The following is a 16,367-nucleotide window of genomic DNA, read 5'->3' as shown; positions in this document are numbered from 1 at the left end:
GCAGAGGAATGCCGCTAGAAGCCGCCTCTGAGACGATGGCGTCATCTTGTTCATGATTCGCATGTTCATGATTTTTGGGGGAACTAAGGTCTATTATATTTTAAACCGAAATTTCGAAACAAAAAGAATTAAAATATGCCCTCAATGATTCAAGGTTGTTTTGCAGTTTTTGAAGATTACCAATTATTCTGATGGATATTGGAGGAATTTAGTACGCACACAATCAAATTGAAAAAGTATCATAGTTCGTACCAGCAATATTTACAGATTGATACTGTTTTAAACATACTTATAACATCTTCCAAAGATTGTTGTTGAATGTTGGTACTCGCCTGGATTGTAAAAGATTGATAAAAGTAGTTTCTGCCTTCCCCTCCGAGATTGAGGCGTGATTATATGTAGAGTATGTAAGCCCGCAGCTACGTCAGCGTAAAAAGTAAATACTATTAATTTTGGGAATACTCGTACCTCCATTATTTCACCTCTAGATCACTTGGAACCTATTTACATGCCTAATTTCAAGTCTCTAAACCCAGTAGTTTAGCATGTGAGTTTGTATGTCTGTCAATCAGTCAGCACTTGGTAACATGTGTACACGTTTTTAAACCGGAAAACATGCAGCGACAACTCGATATGTGTTTGCATATAGTTAAAAACCAAAACAATCAACACCAGACGCCGAATAAAAATTGAGCAAAGGTAAATGACCACTAGGTCACTTTTCGGCTCCCACGAGCGAAAAGCCTGTTGGAGATCAATGAAATAGTAACGGACTTTGTTCCGCCGAACTTTTGACGTCGACGAGAAGCTACGTTATCTAGCCGTAAGGCTGCGTTTACTGGCCAGTCCGCCATCGGAGGCGCCCGAGAGAGGCTGTGACACCTTGCAGTCACTTCGTCGACGGTAATTGTTACGTGTTTGAAAAATAAAAACAAATCAGTAAGTCGAACTTTTATATAACGTCCTTTCTATGTTTAAAAGATTTAACTCTATGTATTTATTTTTTGACTTTAATTTAGCTCTAAGTTCATGTTGTGGATCCGATGAACATATGTAAATTAACGAATAGGATAAATCCAGAACAACCAAAAGATGTTTACGAAAACAAATGTTTGGGAACCGCGCTGGGAAACGAATCCAGAAAGATCTAAGTTTTTTTCTAAATTTATTATTATACCAACGAATATTTCCATTTTCGAGTCCCACTACATAAAATATACTCCATTATAAAATTACACTAAAGTAATGAAAAGTAAATCCATGTAATATTATATTACTTGTTGTCACACACACAATTATAAAGATAGCATGTTATAATCTAAAAAAAAATTCTAATATTTTAAATAATAGATACCAATTTAAACAATTAATTAATTATACCTCTGTTGAGGAAAGATTTCCCAGTATGTTATAATTTCAAGTAAAAGCGCAGAAAGATAATGGCTACATAATTAGATTGTAATCGATACGAACTAAGACCTCATATGAAAATAATCTGGTTAATGACAGCATTGAGTTGAGTAAACATTAATTTTCATTGTATTCATCTCGCAAACAGGAATTGCGGAGATTTGCGTGTGAATTTAATTGCGACAGTGCAATCATTAAAACATTATGAACACATACAGCGATTTGAGAGAAATTTGTTCTCACATAGACTTCTGCGTATACCTTTTACCTTGGAAAGGGCTCTTATGGTCGGCTGTCCTCTTCGATTATAAACATACCTGGAATCTAAAGTAGTAATTAAAATACGTACCTGCAGTTCAAAAAATCTCAGTCTATCTCATTTAAGCTGGTCGTTGTTCCTTTTCTGCTTGCTTTCCCGATTTTTCTTCTCAGCCAGGAACCATGAACCTAAAGACCGCATGTAAACTAAAATTAGTCTAACAAAATGTTTAAAGTCACCAGACTGTAATTACAATACAAAGCTTATCTCCAAATGTAATCGCTTACGTTTTACAATAAAATGTAATTCAATAATTACCTGATTATTAAAATATCAATGTTTAATTACAATAGAAACATTACATATACAACAATTAACACTTTTATAAAACTTTGAAACCGAGTTTTCTGCTAAGCGAATATGTATTTTATTATGATATGTGGTAAAATTAATTGTTTATTGTGTCATATTGTTACCGAAATAAATATTTCGGCGTAATTTGGTAACATCATTTATATATAGAAATTTATGTTACTTATATATGTTCTGCTTGAGCGAATTTTAATAAAAAAAAAACTATAGATTCACAGGGGCTAAGGTCTCGTACAAATTAACAAAAATTGATATCGAATTTATGTAATTTAAACAAATTCACGATATTCAGACTACCTATATCAATGATACTTATACATTCTGACAGAACTGTAATATAAAGTATATTAATGTCTTACTATATACTTACATAAAAGTTAAAAACAATCTCTGATTCACTCACTCACTGATCACAAAATCTCAAAAACTATAAAACCAATATTGATGAAATTTGGCAGAAAGGTAGATTGCAACTTGGAACAACATGGGAACGACTTCCCTGACGATTATCAAATAACTGGAGACCTACACAAGATGATTGATAATCAGACACGTTTTTTTTACAATATTCTTATGCTGCGATGAATAAATATTTTTAGATAAATAATGTAAGTATTTCAATAATACATACCGACATACACATAAGACACCTATATCTCCTTATTTTGAAGAAAGAGCCAAGAGTAGGTATAGTTCGATTACTTTAGACGGAAGTGAGATAAATTAAAATAAATACATATAATCATACATATACGCATACATATAATCACGCCTTTATCCCTAAGTTTTGAAAAATTAAAAGCACGTTCAACCGCATCGAAATAAATATTACAGAATGAGATAAGCTAGCCCCAAAGTAATCTCTTGACTTGTGTTAGAGATAGGAAATAATAATTTCACGAAATACCTATTCGTATTGAAACCATTAGTTTTACATTCATGTTTTTTAATGTGGACAATGTGCATTCGTCTACCATTTAGATTTAAGAGATGTATACATATTTGTAAATTAACGTCCGGTGAAAACGCTGCACTGTAGTTTGTTTGCTTCTTCTACACATGCGCTTTGGAAGCGGTAGTACCTAGTTGTAATTAGATTTAAGTGATGTGAGGTCAATAAGTGATTACTTGTATCCAATTTTGAAAATCAATCTATTCTAATACTGATTTACCTACCTGAAGGCAAATCAGAAATTAAAAATCGAATGAATAGAGAATCTCCAAATCTCTCTCAAATATGTTTCAAGTCCCTTGAAAAGATAAGGTGGCAGCGTTAATTTGTATTGCATCAAATTTTTGCACCAACACACTACTGGCCGTGGTTTTACTAATGTCATGTTCAAATAAACGCACACCGTAAGATACTGACCTCATCGGTGGCCGACCACGATGGCTCTTGAGCAGCGCTAACCTTCGCTTGTATGTAAAAATGGTAGCTAGTATATCGATAAATAAATTTATGAGAATTACTTCGATGTCAAAGAATTCATCTACATTTTTTAAATATAATAAATAGCATTTGGTCCAGATATGTCATTGCCCTAGTTTGCCTAGGTATTTTTGCTATTGTACGTGCATTTGTACATACAATTCAGTGTAAAAAAAAAAATAACACAACAAAACAACAAGACAACAAATTATTAACTTCAATTTGTAAAAATAAATATTGCACTGTATATATAGATCAAATATATTAATTTGTTGCTTAGTAATAATATTTAATGGGTATGGAATTTGTGACTTGATATGTACCGCAATAAATCAGTTACCTGCGTAGTATATAATTTGAACTATCGAGAAATATCTATACATTTTATTAGCTCAGTGACCATCAAATAAATTGATGTATAAACTTACTTTATTGCTTACCTTGACCGTACCTTACGAAGTGTTAGAAAATGCACTTGAATATTTGGAGGTACGGCAATGTATCATGCGCAGAACAAATACCTCACACACGGTCGCGCCATATATTGGTTAGGCATTTATTTTATTCGAAAAACTAACCAATCTTTTTTTCACTTGTCGACTCGTCTAACTGTAAGTCTAAATGCAAAATTTACTTACATTTCACTTTTAAAAATGATCGTGTACAGAACAATCAAATTATGAAAAACCGGACTTTTCGTAGTCCGACTTTTAGAAGACCTTTGTGTAGTCCCAGATGCACCCTTAACCACTAAGACAAACCACTTCTTGGAACTATGTTTCATCGTCTATCCTATCCTATAATTTCATACTTGTTTTTAAGATTGCAAGTTGTCTGACCTTTCCTAGACTGTTTTGAAGGTTAAGTGGGTGGGTTGGCTTTCTCATTTGACATCTCGACCATTATAAGATTAAACAAATATTTGACCTATCTATTGTAGGGCTGAAGATCAGACAGCCAGCAAACTGGCTAAAAACTGAATAAGTCGAAGATCAGTTGAGATTCTGAGAAATCGTAAAAAGTTGTATTCGGGTTTCGAAGCATTCTGACAGACAGAAATTAGATAGATTTATCAATGTGAACAATTGCGTGCACTTCCGATACTTCCAGTTACACATCTCCTTCCCTTTTCATAAAAGTCTCCTTCTTCTTTTTCTGACTATACCTAGTTCCGGTCCTCCTCACCACTCAGGAGAGGAGCCCGGGGTAAACTCTTGACCATAAGTCTTGGATTGGGTAAATCAGGTTTTTACACAAAGCGATTCCCATCTGACCTCCGTAACCTCCGTAGGGGAACCTAATCCGAATTGGATCATATGGTTCACATCCAGTTGCTTGAATATACAAGTTTCCTCACGATATTTTACCTCACCGTAAGAGCATCGGTTAGTTATCAAACTAATGTATATAACTTCGAATTTCGAATGAATTCATAAAAGTAACTATCATATATTACACCTAAGGCTATTATAGCAACCCGCTCAATTTTACAATCTCAATGTGAGTATCTCTGTCTATCCTGCAAGTATATACGTGGTAGATAACTCTCCCTCATCAATGCGTGTCCGGCACTATAGTTTGAGTTAGTTCCGTACTTTCTTTCTACATTGTCCAGTCTACAACGTCTTCAGAATTAAGAAGTGTATGTTTGTATGTAAATATTGCAGGAATGTCGCACTTCAACGCAGATAAATTATTCTATATGTTCCGATTTCTATGACATAGCCACCTACACAAGTTTTATTTAGGCCAAAAACATTAAAAATACTATGTCGTAACCACATTGGCAAAAAATTACTTATCTACTCATAGAAAATCATCGACGTAGATTGGTTATTGCACGCAAAATCTGTGTTAATGCCTTCCTCGTCGACATAATATTCTAAATATTATCCAAATATTATAATTGCACTAGTTATAACAATCTCTTTCATATAAGGACTCATATTTTCATACTAAGTTATGACACAGAATATGTAATAGTACTTACTAGACGTCATGATTAAAGACGATCTTTAAAACAAAACATTGCATAATTGCATTGTTATATCAACAACCTAACTACATACATAAAATCACGCCTATTCTTATTATTTTCCCGGAGGGGTAGGCAGAGACTACACCTTTCCACTTGCGACGATCTCTGTATGTAGGTATACTTCCTTCGCTTCATCCACATTCATAAGCTCGGCGGTTTTGGGTACTCATGACCCGACCCTGTGCGAAGACCTTATTTATTAACTAACCTAATTTATAAGGTTTAAACGTACAAAAAATTAAAATAATGAAATAAATTATTTGTTTTGGTAAAAAAGACATCAACGCGTTAAAAATAATTCATTCACATTGAAATGTCCACGGAGTGAAGATTTTTTTGTATTCTTCATCAACCATTATAATAATGTCTCGCATTACCGAGTGATTGACTAATGTACCATTTCAGATGAAGGAAGATTGCCTAGATTTAAAGCCCTAACTAACAGGCACTGGGAAACTGATATTTACCATGTAAGTTGGAAAGTAAAGGGGAGCTTTAGGAAGAGAAATAGTTTTACGGGAACGGAAAATCATTATGTTAATGAACGCGAACAGATCTTCAGGCATTTAATAACATATAGAAAAATTATATGCATGCAGCTCACATACCTGCAAATACAAGTGAAAAATGGGGGATACCTATAAATAGAAATATTTCTAAGAACAAAATAAACACTTTTTACTTCTTCATTCAAGCTTAGGAGTGGCCGAATTTATTAAAGCCAATGTTTCATGCAAAATAGTTTTCATAAACACATTAATAACTCCTAAAAAATACCATCGTAGATTGTGTAACTCTAAGAATTAATCAAAACTATTTTTAGATACATCCATGTATTGTGCCATTCGTGAGTCGTTTGAGGCGGTAGAAATCGACCCATGATTTTTTGCGTAATGCGTGCATAAATATTAATAACAATTTAATAAATTTTAAGCAAAATGTCGTAATAACACTATTTTTTAGGGTTATTTATTAAAATTGGGTTCGGCTTGAGCATTTGTGCCAACGTGCCGAAAAATATTATATTCCCTGATCGAATGGTTGAATTGCAAAAAATTATCCGGGCTGCCTGCCACTGAAAACTCCCAGCCTTATTACTCTGATATTACCAAATAGCAAACAAATCATAAAATGATAAGTGTTTAAGCTTCTATATGAATAATATAAATGAGGATTATTAACGTAAGCGCATGCCGAAATATAAATAAAATTAGCATCCTAAAAATAATTTTTGTATGTAGTTATTTATTTCTTCATCAGATGGTATGCTTAAAGTCTAGAAAACCAGTCTTCCGATGGACACTCCACAGATATTCTTGCATTATTTGAACATTATATTCGACAACATACATTCTTCGTTTTACTTGCAACTAATATTTTTATGTCTAACTGTAACCTAATATTACGCTAAATTTAAATACTAAATAGCGATTTATAAGAAAAATTCACCTAAAGGAAAAGAAATAAATACTTTACATACATTCACATCAATACACAGTCACATCCATATCCCTTGCGAGGTAGACAGAGCCAACATTATTGAAAAGACGAAAAGGCCACGTTCAGCTGCATGGCTTCATGATGTAATACTTTAGTAATACAATTTTTTTTCAATGAAATAACACATAGGTACATATCACTAAACATATTTTGAAAAATATTAAGAAGTGTGTAGCGATTGTGGGAAGAGGAAAGATGTAATGTCTGCCTATTCCTTCAATAAATAGGTAGACATCAAGTCTCTAACCTAAAGTAAACATATTTCTTTATTTTTTAGATTTGGATTAATATTAAACTATTTTATTCCAATTTATATAGTAAAATAAGGTATACACAGCTCAAAGACAAAAGCCTTATAAATTGCGGGTGGTGAAAAAGTGATTATTTCGTAACCATATAACAACCAAAAACTTAGCTGGACACTTGCGCAATTTTGTATTCAGGGCTAACTTGTGCGTTTAATATTATATATAAAATAAAAAACGACAATGACCGGAAGGTGAGCTACCTTAAGCCCCTTTTTTCCGTGATTTAAAAAAGCAAGTTATTTTCGTCCAATGTCTTTCAGTAAGTAGTCCTATTTACAATGTGACTAATCTCCATAGCTACAATTTTTTTTATGGTAGTTTTCTATATATGTATATTGGTCAGCAGTTCGTCAGTTTGTATTAATAAAAGGCGTACGTTTTGTTTCCTATACACTTAAGGTAAAAAAAATATAAGAAGAGCGCGTACAAACATCACATTATTTAGTACCCTTATACTTCCATACATTACATATGAAGAGGAAAGTCTTGTGTTTTTGGATGTAATCTCAAAAACATATAAAAAACGTTGCGTAATTTAGGTCGGGTAGTTTTGTTAATGAAGAACTAGTTAATATAGAAATAAACACAGTATATCCAGAACCGTAAAAATAGAACAATGAATATTGAATATTTTTTCAACGCAAAGTTTTGTAGTCGAGACCCCAGGGTTCGTGGAGGTCATTCTAATGATTACAGTAATTTTGTGGCGAGCCACGAATCTACTGCCGAACATGATAGTTATAAAACCAATCAAACTATCTTGCTATTGTGTTTCGAGTGAATCCTTTAAAAAGAACAATATTTTGTTAAATTAGCGAATAATTATTTTCTATTCGATAGCATATTTTTTCCAATTTTTTAATTGCGCTGTATACTTCTTGATAAAATGGAGACAACAAAACAAATGAAGGGAACGTGACAAGTTGAAAGATGAAGTCGCTGCCTACCGGTTATAAGTGCAAGAAGATATAAACAATACCTACCTAAGTTGTGAGTTCAAGGTAGTTAAGGTTTTTATCACTGTGGCAAGGAAGTTAATATTTATAAAGGAAACTAGGTTTGTTACTACCTCCGTATCTAGTCATAAATAGTATAAGTAAATATATCGGTCCATCAAAGAGACTTGAATGTAGGGATATTGCGACCTTACGACTAAACAATATTCAAAAAGGTTTTACGAATTTTGATGAGGCACACATATGTCTCATCAGAGCTCTTCATCAAAATATTTAAGATGAAGGGAGAAAGAGAGAAGATGGAATAAGACGTCTAATTTAAGAATACCCAGACCAGATATTACACAGACCAGACGCTACGAGTACCAAGAATAAGTATACTATACTTATACTTGGTAATAGTTATAGTTTTACTTATATATGTAAGTATATAAATAAGTAGAACTAGAACTGTAGTAAATTGAACAAGATCAATATCACCACAGGAAAACTCCTAAGTCTTGACCAGTTGTTACTTCAAAGAGTTTACTCAGTGTGCATGTCCCAAAGCAGATGATATAACTGTTATTGTTGACAAATGCGTTTATATTCACATAACTGTGACAAATTTGTCCTATGTGGGTCAGTTGCGATCGACAGAGCCAGGATGCTTTACCTCTCACTTATTTAGAGAATTTATTTATGAAAGTAAATACAATATTAGGGTTTTGTTAATATTTCTAGGAGTACGTAATGTACCCTTACCGACGAGTGCACATGAACGGAGTGATGAATGTACGCAGGGATCGTGGCAAGTATGTAAATAAAATGCAGTTTCTTGTACGCCTTCGAAAAAGCATTTATTAGCACCTATGTATAGATAAATATTAAAATTTAAATATATTAAGGATACGGAAAATAATAATATACCTAATACGTAATTATTTAATAAAATATTCAATTGATAAATATTCATAACCACATCTAATAATAGTTGTCTGCCAAAAAATCCGCTTTCACTGTTAGCTTTCAATTCGGCGGACCATAACGTTGCGTAAACTTATCTACCCTAATAAATCATAACTGAGAAACAATTGGTAACCCAAAAATAAGTCTAATACTCTGTCATTCATACCTATACCCACGTAACATATTTTTATTTAATTCTAGCTTTTGCCCACGGCTTCTTGTTTATTGCAAATTCTAACAGGAACATTCCTTTTTTCTCACCGGTTCTAACTACTGGACTGATTTTGGTGATATAGCAAGCCAAACAAAATATTCTGCAGTAGCATAAAGCCCCGCGCAAAGCTTGTATATATTATGTTTTACTTTATGAAATATTCGCAAACAAAAAAAAATATATTATTTTAATAGATATCCCCATTTATTTTAATGTACAGAATTTACCCTTCCACAGATCTACTATTTCAGTTTTATACTTATTTTAATTATACAGGTAATAAACATACAATTAATCGAACACCAAAAAATCCTGAAGTACCTTAGTACTCACTATATGCGTGTAGACTTAAAAAAGCACAGAATTGACGGAAAGCATAAGGAGTATCAATTGAAACTATTGCGTTTGGAAGTTGCTAAAACACGAAATTTTATAAGATAAATGTCATCATATCGCAATAATCTAAAAATAGTAACAAAGCAACGCTCTATAAATGCTGCTTACAAACAAACAGCCCAACACAGACCATAAGAGTTGGTAGCAATGGCAACATTAGTTGGGCAACGTATATTTCGTAAACTAGATGATAGAGTTAAAAATCTGGTTGTTTCTAATAGCAACGCATGCAAGGTCAACTTGTATGCGGCTCTTTCTAATTTAGTCAAAATAAAAAAGAATAGCAAGCCTGTGCGATGAAATCTTTGTATTATTACGGTGCCGTTTCCTTTTCGTTGAGTTTCGGCCATAATGAGCTTATTGGTTATGACATTCGTTTGATTTAAGAGATTTAATTCCTTTTTAATTTAAAGAGAAAAGCGACAAAAATATGAATTAAATTTGCTTATACTTAATTATTCGATAGGCGCTGTCTATATTATTACGACAGCGTATTCCCATTACTCACAGACCTTCAGGCTAAAAGTCCACTAAAGCTAACGTATAACTCATAGAAGTAGGCAGAGACTATATATACGAGTATCCAGGTTTTGATTCATCCACTTTTACCATGGACAGCACATTCATCGTATAATTTTTTGACTGCCTGATATCAAACTGCCTAGGCATTTTTTTATACTGTTCTCAATCTCAATTCTATCATTAACGCATACAGCTGAAAGTGGCTTTCAATATTTTCAAGACTGCTGGATCTGTCTACCCCGTAAGTGATAAAGATGTGATTATACTTATGATGAATGTTAGGCCTACGACGTCCATAGGACTATACATATGAAGTGGTTCTTAGTCTACCGGAATGCATTGTTTTTAAAACTTTAACTAATTATACGTATAAATAACAAAAATAACACATACATACACGAATCACGCCTTTTCCCCGGAGGGTTACCCCTTCATACATCTTTTCATATTAGGCTTTATAAATGTTAATAAATTCAAAAGGTCCTTATAGCAGGCTTAACCGGACAAATTAATTACTGGACAGAATGGGAAAAGTAGTTGTAGTTTAGGGGTGAATTTCAACTATGCAAAGAGGCAATCGGGCGGGACAAATGGCAAAACGTTGAAGATTACACTTATCAGACACATCTTTGTTTACATTTACAAGAATTATTTAGAGAAATCATTCTTGTAAATGTGATTGGTGATCTTTTTTATAAAAGATTTAAGCTTGACAAATAAATTAAGATTTATTTTGCCCACAGAAATGTCAAGCAACATGTCTGTAAGAGAATTCTACAAGGGCAAGAACGTCCTGGTCACCGGTGGTACAGGATTTATGGGCAAGGTGCTCATTGAGAAGCTCCTCTATTCGATTCCTGACATCGGCAACATTTACGTGCTGATGAGGCCCAAGAGAGGCAAGTCTGTAGCCCAGAGACTCGAGGATATGCAACGACTGCCGGTTTGTATTGAATGCCTGTCAAAAGCAGGAAATACTTAATTTGTTATGTAACTACAGCAATAACCATGAAATGAGTTATTATTTTTTGGACAACTGCACTGCCTTTCCTTGGAAATGTCAATACTCTTAATTATTGAAATTACAGAAACATAACGCGACCACTCTAAGGTCCTTTGGGAAAAAAGACTAGATGTGTGATATTTTTACTTATCACACATCTATTATTTTCCATTATAATAAAACAAAGCTTATCTCTCATTATACTCATCTCAATTCATAATTTTTGGTTTTTATTTTTTACATAATACTTATTATTTTTTGACAAATGAGCAATTCTTATACTTTTATAATCAAATACTATCTTTTTTTAGATGTTCGACCGTATTCGCAACGAATGTCCAAATGTTATGAAGAAGCTGAAGGCTTTGCAAGGCGACGTGTTATTCGAGGATTTCGGATTATCCGACTCTGTTATAGAGCAGCTTGCCAACGAAGTACATATTATCTTCCATTTCGCTGCCACCTTGAGGCTTGAGGCTCCCCTGAAGGACAACGTTAACATGAATACCACGGGCACCCTCAGAACATTGAAAGTAGCCAAACGAATGAAGAATCTAGTCATTTTCGTCCACCTTTCTACCGCTTTCTGCTATCCGGACTACCAATCGTTAGGAGAAAGGGTAAGAAACATAACGTGTTTTTTAAAGATATGGTAACTATAGACTGACAAGAATTTTAAGACAACTTTCGGTCAGCTACTTTTTTCTCATACATATCCACCCAGGCGATAGAAAATATACAATCTTACTTGTCTGATTCTATTGGGTATTCAAGAGTGCTGCACGTAAAATTTGTACCGATAGAGACCAATTTATTTGTTTAATATTTCCAGATACATGCTCCTCCCGCTAAGCCCGAAGACGTGATGAGACTGATCGAATGGATGGACGACAAGCAACTGCGGGTGGTCACGCCGTCTCTACTGGGCGCTCATCCGAACTGCTACACCTACTCCAAACGCTTGGCCGAGAGGATCGTGGAGGAAGCATATGGGGAATTACCCGTGGTGATTGCACGTCCTAGTATCGGTAAGGAGTGTGAATATCTTAGTCACAAAAATGTCAAAGTAGTAACTTTAAAAAAATTGTGAATGTGGAAGTTACGCACTCGTTATAAATATATCAGTCTAAACGGTGGTTGGGATCTCGGGGCTATCCCGTTTGCCTGATTTTTAGCATGAACACCTATTTGTTCCCGCTAAAAATCAGGCAAAGTAAGGCATGCACGCAGCAAATTATGTCTGTTTGTGTAGCTTCTACGATATCACAAATAGATAAAAGATACAGATTTTTTTTACTAAACAGGTATTTTACATTTGTAAGAAGAAAAAGAAATTATATCTTGTAATAATTATTTTGCAGTGTGTCCATCGTTTAAGGAGCCTGTAACGGGTTGGGTGGACAACCTCAATGGCCCTGTGGGTCTTATGTTGGGTGCGGGCAAGGGAGTGATTCGTACCATGCTGTGTGATGGCTCTCTTACCGCACAGGTCATCCCCGTGGACACGGCTATAAATGCGATCATCGCTCTGGCCAAGATTGAAGCCACCAAGCCAGAAAAGTGAGTAAATATACAATTACAGAAACGCTCTGAGAGAAATATGGTACATCACGTGACGAGTGATTACGCAGGCGATACATGCTTATATATACGATCTCATGTGAAAATAAACACCCAAATATTTTAACATTTCAATAATTTAACATTGTAATAAGTACTTGATAAATACTTATATACTTAGTAACAATATGAAATTTTATTTCATATTGTTACTAAGTATAAGTACATATCATTATGTAGGAATTCACAAAGGCTCTTTCTGATTGACTACGAAAGCTTCAAAAATCCTGAAAACTGCCCTCAGACTTCAGGTGACAAATTTTTACGAAGTAAACCAATATCTCGATCTTATGTAACGTTTTTATTTCAGGAGCGAAGTTATCCCGATATACAACCTGAACGCCGGCCACCAGAAGCCCACGACCTGGGGCGAAGTCCTGGACGTGGCCAAGGTGTACGGACGCCAATACCCTCTTGAATGGCCCCTGTGGTACCCTAACGGGGACATCACCACAAACAAAGTAGCCCATGAAATAAAACGTGTCTTATTCCACCTGCTGCCGGCATACTTCATTGATCTGCTGCTTCTGTTACTGGGACAAAAGCGATTGTAAGTATAACATCTTTGATACGAGTTGTATAGGTAGTTAATATAATCTATTCTTTATACGTGTCAATGTATTCACTAAATTCCAAAAAGTACTGTTAATATCATAGAAATCGGAGTAAAACACTCTTATATATATATTATTTCAGTTTCTATGTTTCAGAAGGTACAAAAACGTTACTATTAATCGTAAAATCCTGTAAGCAAAATTATTGTATAATAAAAAATAATGGTTATCTAAGTTATTGGGTACCGAGCACCGACTAAAGTAAATTGTGTTTTTTTTCTTTTTCGCTCGAAAGTACTCAAATCGAACTATAAACATACAAAAGTTACAGTTACAAGTGTCTTACTTGTAGTAAAATTCGACTTTCTGTTCCAGCATGGTAAGAATCCAAGACAGGATAAGCCAAGGTCTTGAAGTCTTGCAGTACTTCACGATGCGTCCCTGGACCTTCCCCTGTCAGAACTTCGACAAGATACCTTCGTACCTCGATGAGGAAGAAAATGAAATATTCATCACTGACCTGAGGCATGGCGACCGAGACGACTACATGAAGAAATGTGTCGAAGGCGGCCGTATTTACTGTTTGAAAGAGGATCCCAACAAAATCCCAATGAACAGGACCCACCACAATATGTATGTACCCTTATAGACCGATCGTATGAGTTAGGGATTATACTTTCGAAATTTGGTTAATACACAGTACACAGATATGGATTCTACAATGGATTACATATTTATCAGTCGAACAAAATTATTAACGATCACATATTTTTTCCTCTGATTCGGAGTTAAGACTTCTATTTCTCTTTCTGCTATGTTTTTCTTTCATTGAGACTTCTCTTTAAACAACATTATTTCTTTTTATATCATGATCCGACTTTTTATTTTTATTTCAACTAAGAACTGATTATTTACTTCCACAGCCTGTTCGTCTTGGACTGCATCGTGAAATTCTTCTTTTGGTTGCTTGTGCTGTCATTCCTGGCGTCCTGGTTTGAGCCCGTCAAGACCGTTTTCTCTTATGGCGCACCCATTGTCAAGCACTTGCCATTCCTGGGATCCACCGTGTTTCCCAACCAAGATAATTAAATAATAAAGGGAGAGAATCATAGACAAGACTAACAACAACAGACACATACTTATGAAATTAATCACGGAAGTGGCAAACATTTAATTCCGATTTTTACCCACCACTTTGTTTTACAACCAATGATTTCAAAAGTGTATAAAGTACGCAGTAATATATATGTCAATGCTCATACGCAAGGTCAATTTGCGTAGATATAATTCGTGACAGTTTCAATTCTCATAATAGCCAAAAATGTTTTCCGTTTTTAGAATCTTCCGTAATTATTTTCAAAAAAATCACGATAATCTTATGATAACACTCTTCAGTCTGCCCCTTTAGGCACTAAAGGTAGAGTTGGTGTTTGTTGACACTGTCCTTAACTTTGAAAACATCTCAACGCACAGAGATCTAAATAATTGATTTCTGTTTCAACAACACTGATTTGACAATAATACCAATCTTAGTTAATGGTATCTACAAATAAGATGAGATAAAAAAATAAGAATGAGTGAATCAGTGTCAACCAAACTATACCTACCTTTAATTACCTGAAAAATTATACGAATATACGAGTAGATACAATAATACCGCTTTAAATTTAGGAATTTATAAGCAACCTTATGCAGTAAAAAATCGGCGTTTGTTTCGGTTTTATATTTAAATTCAAATATCTGAAAAACTGCTATTATAATTTAGTAAGAATTTACATAAAATTATTACATACTTACCTACACGAATTTAAATATTTTATTGGTCGTATCATAACTATTCCTATAACATCAGATTTAAGATTTGTGACGAAAAATCTGTTATAACTTACAAATTTATTAAATGTACACTTAAGCATAAAGAAGTACAAATTTACAAATCATTAATGATAACACTGAATACCTCCAAATGCGTAGGTGATAGCAAAGTAACGGTTACTAGTCACACCATGTAATATTTTAAGCAAACGCCTGTCTACGTTTCTGTATCGGTCAAATAGATTTATATGCTTTATATTTTTTTATATAAAGCATCAACTTTCACTTCCTCTTTGATACAAATATTAAATTCTTTAAATTTCTAGTTCTTTTTCTAGTTCCCGATGGTAGCGTATATTATATGATCATACATTTAAAATTTAATTAAAACTGATATTAATTATATGTTGGCGCTTCTGAAACAAAATAATTACTTCAATAGTAGATATATATTTTGAATAGGTAATGCTAGTTAATTGATAGTTAACAATGTTGAAATGTCTTGCTTTCAGTTTCATAATCTGATGGCGTAACTTAGTGAATTTCAAGGGCAAGTTTAGTATGAGAATGCTATGCGTGGCGAAACCCAAATTGAGCTCGGAGGGCATAAAAACGGTATTTGCAATACTTTAACGTCACACATAAATTTATACTACGTACGTCGCGTTAATACCGTGAAAAAATCCATCTATCACACTAGCTCCATAGTGGAGGATGGGAGAACCCATGGACGGAAAAAATCATGTAGGTACAGCTGGTTAACATTTAACGTTAAGTTTCACGTCACAAAGAGTTTTATCTGAACTTTCCCCTTAAACAAAGTAACCAAAATTGTTAAGTTTTATATTTGTTGTTATACTGTTTAAAGGTGACGGATTTTCGTTGATTATGTTTACTATACTGCTCGAATTCAACCGTAAATACAGTTAGCACATAGTTGGCGAGCGGTATTTTCGGTTCAATATACCCATTTGTAGATAGCCAACTGGGTATATTTCAATCAATATTATCACTTCTATACCA

The 16,367-nt window shown here is 34.0% G+C and overlaps 2 protein-coding genes across 2 annotated transcripts in view; one reads left to right on the top strand and one right to left on the bottom strand.

The window, feature by feature from the left end:
• LOC106133780 (STE20/SPS1-related proline-alanine-rich protein kinase) overlaps positions 1–2,488 on the bottom strand; it is a 28,682-nt gene extending 26,194 nt beyond the window's left edge. The window contains exon 1 of the mRNA XM_060953597.1: positions 2,412–2,488. Within this exon, the coding sequence (XP_060809580.1) occupies positions 2,412–2,413 (2 nt within the window). The 5' untranslated portion in view covers positions 2,414–2,488. The remainder of the gene's footprint in view (positions 1–2,411) is intronic.
• Positions 811–15,614, top strand: LOC106133889 (putative fatty acyl-CoA reductase CG5065). The gene is made up of 8 exons (XM_013333742.2): positions 811–939; positions 11,096–11,295; positions 11,667–11,975; positions 12,188–12,383; positions 12,717–12,915; positions 13,286–13,525; positions 13,905–14,162; positions 14,453–15,614. The coding sequence occupies exons 2-8, from the start codon at positions 11,098–11,100 to the stop codon at positions 14,616–14,618; spliced, it is 1,566 nt and encodes a 521-aa protein (XP_013189196.2). The 5' UTR covers positions 811–939; positions 11,096–11,097; the 3' UTR covers positions 14,619–15,614.
• Positions 15,615–16,367: the final 753 nt, after the last annotated feature.

The sequence above is a fragment of the Amyelois transitella genome, chromosome Z (assembly GCF_032362555.1).
Source record: "Amyelois transitella isolate CPQ chromosome Z, ilAmyTran1.1, whole genome shotgun sequence".
Classification (NCBI taxonomy): domain Eukaryota; kingdom Metazoa; phylum Arthropoda; class Insecta; order Lepidoptera; family Pyralidae; genus Amyelois; species Amyelois transitella.
The sequence above is the reverse complement of the archived record's forward strand: the minus strand, read 5'-3'. Positions and strand labels throughout refer to the sequence as shown.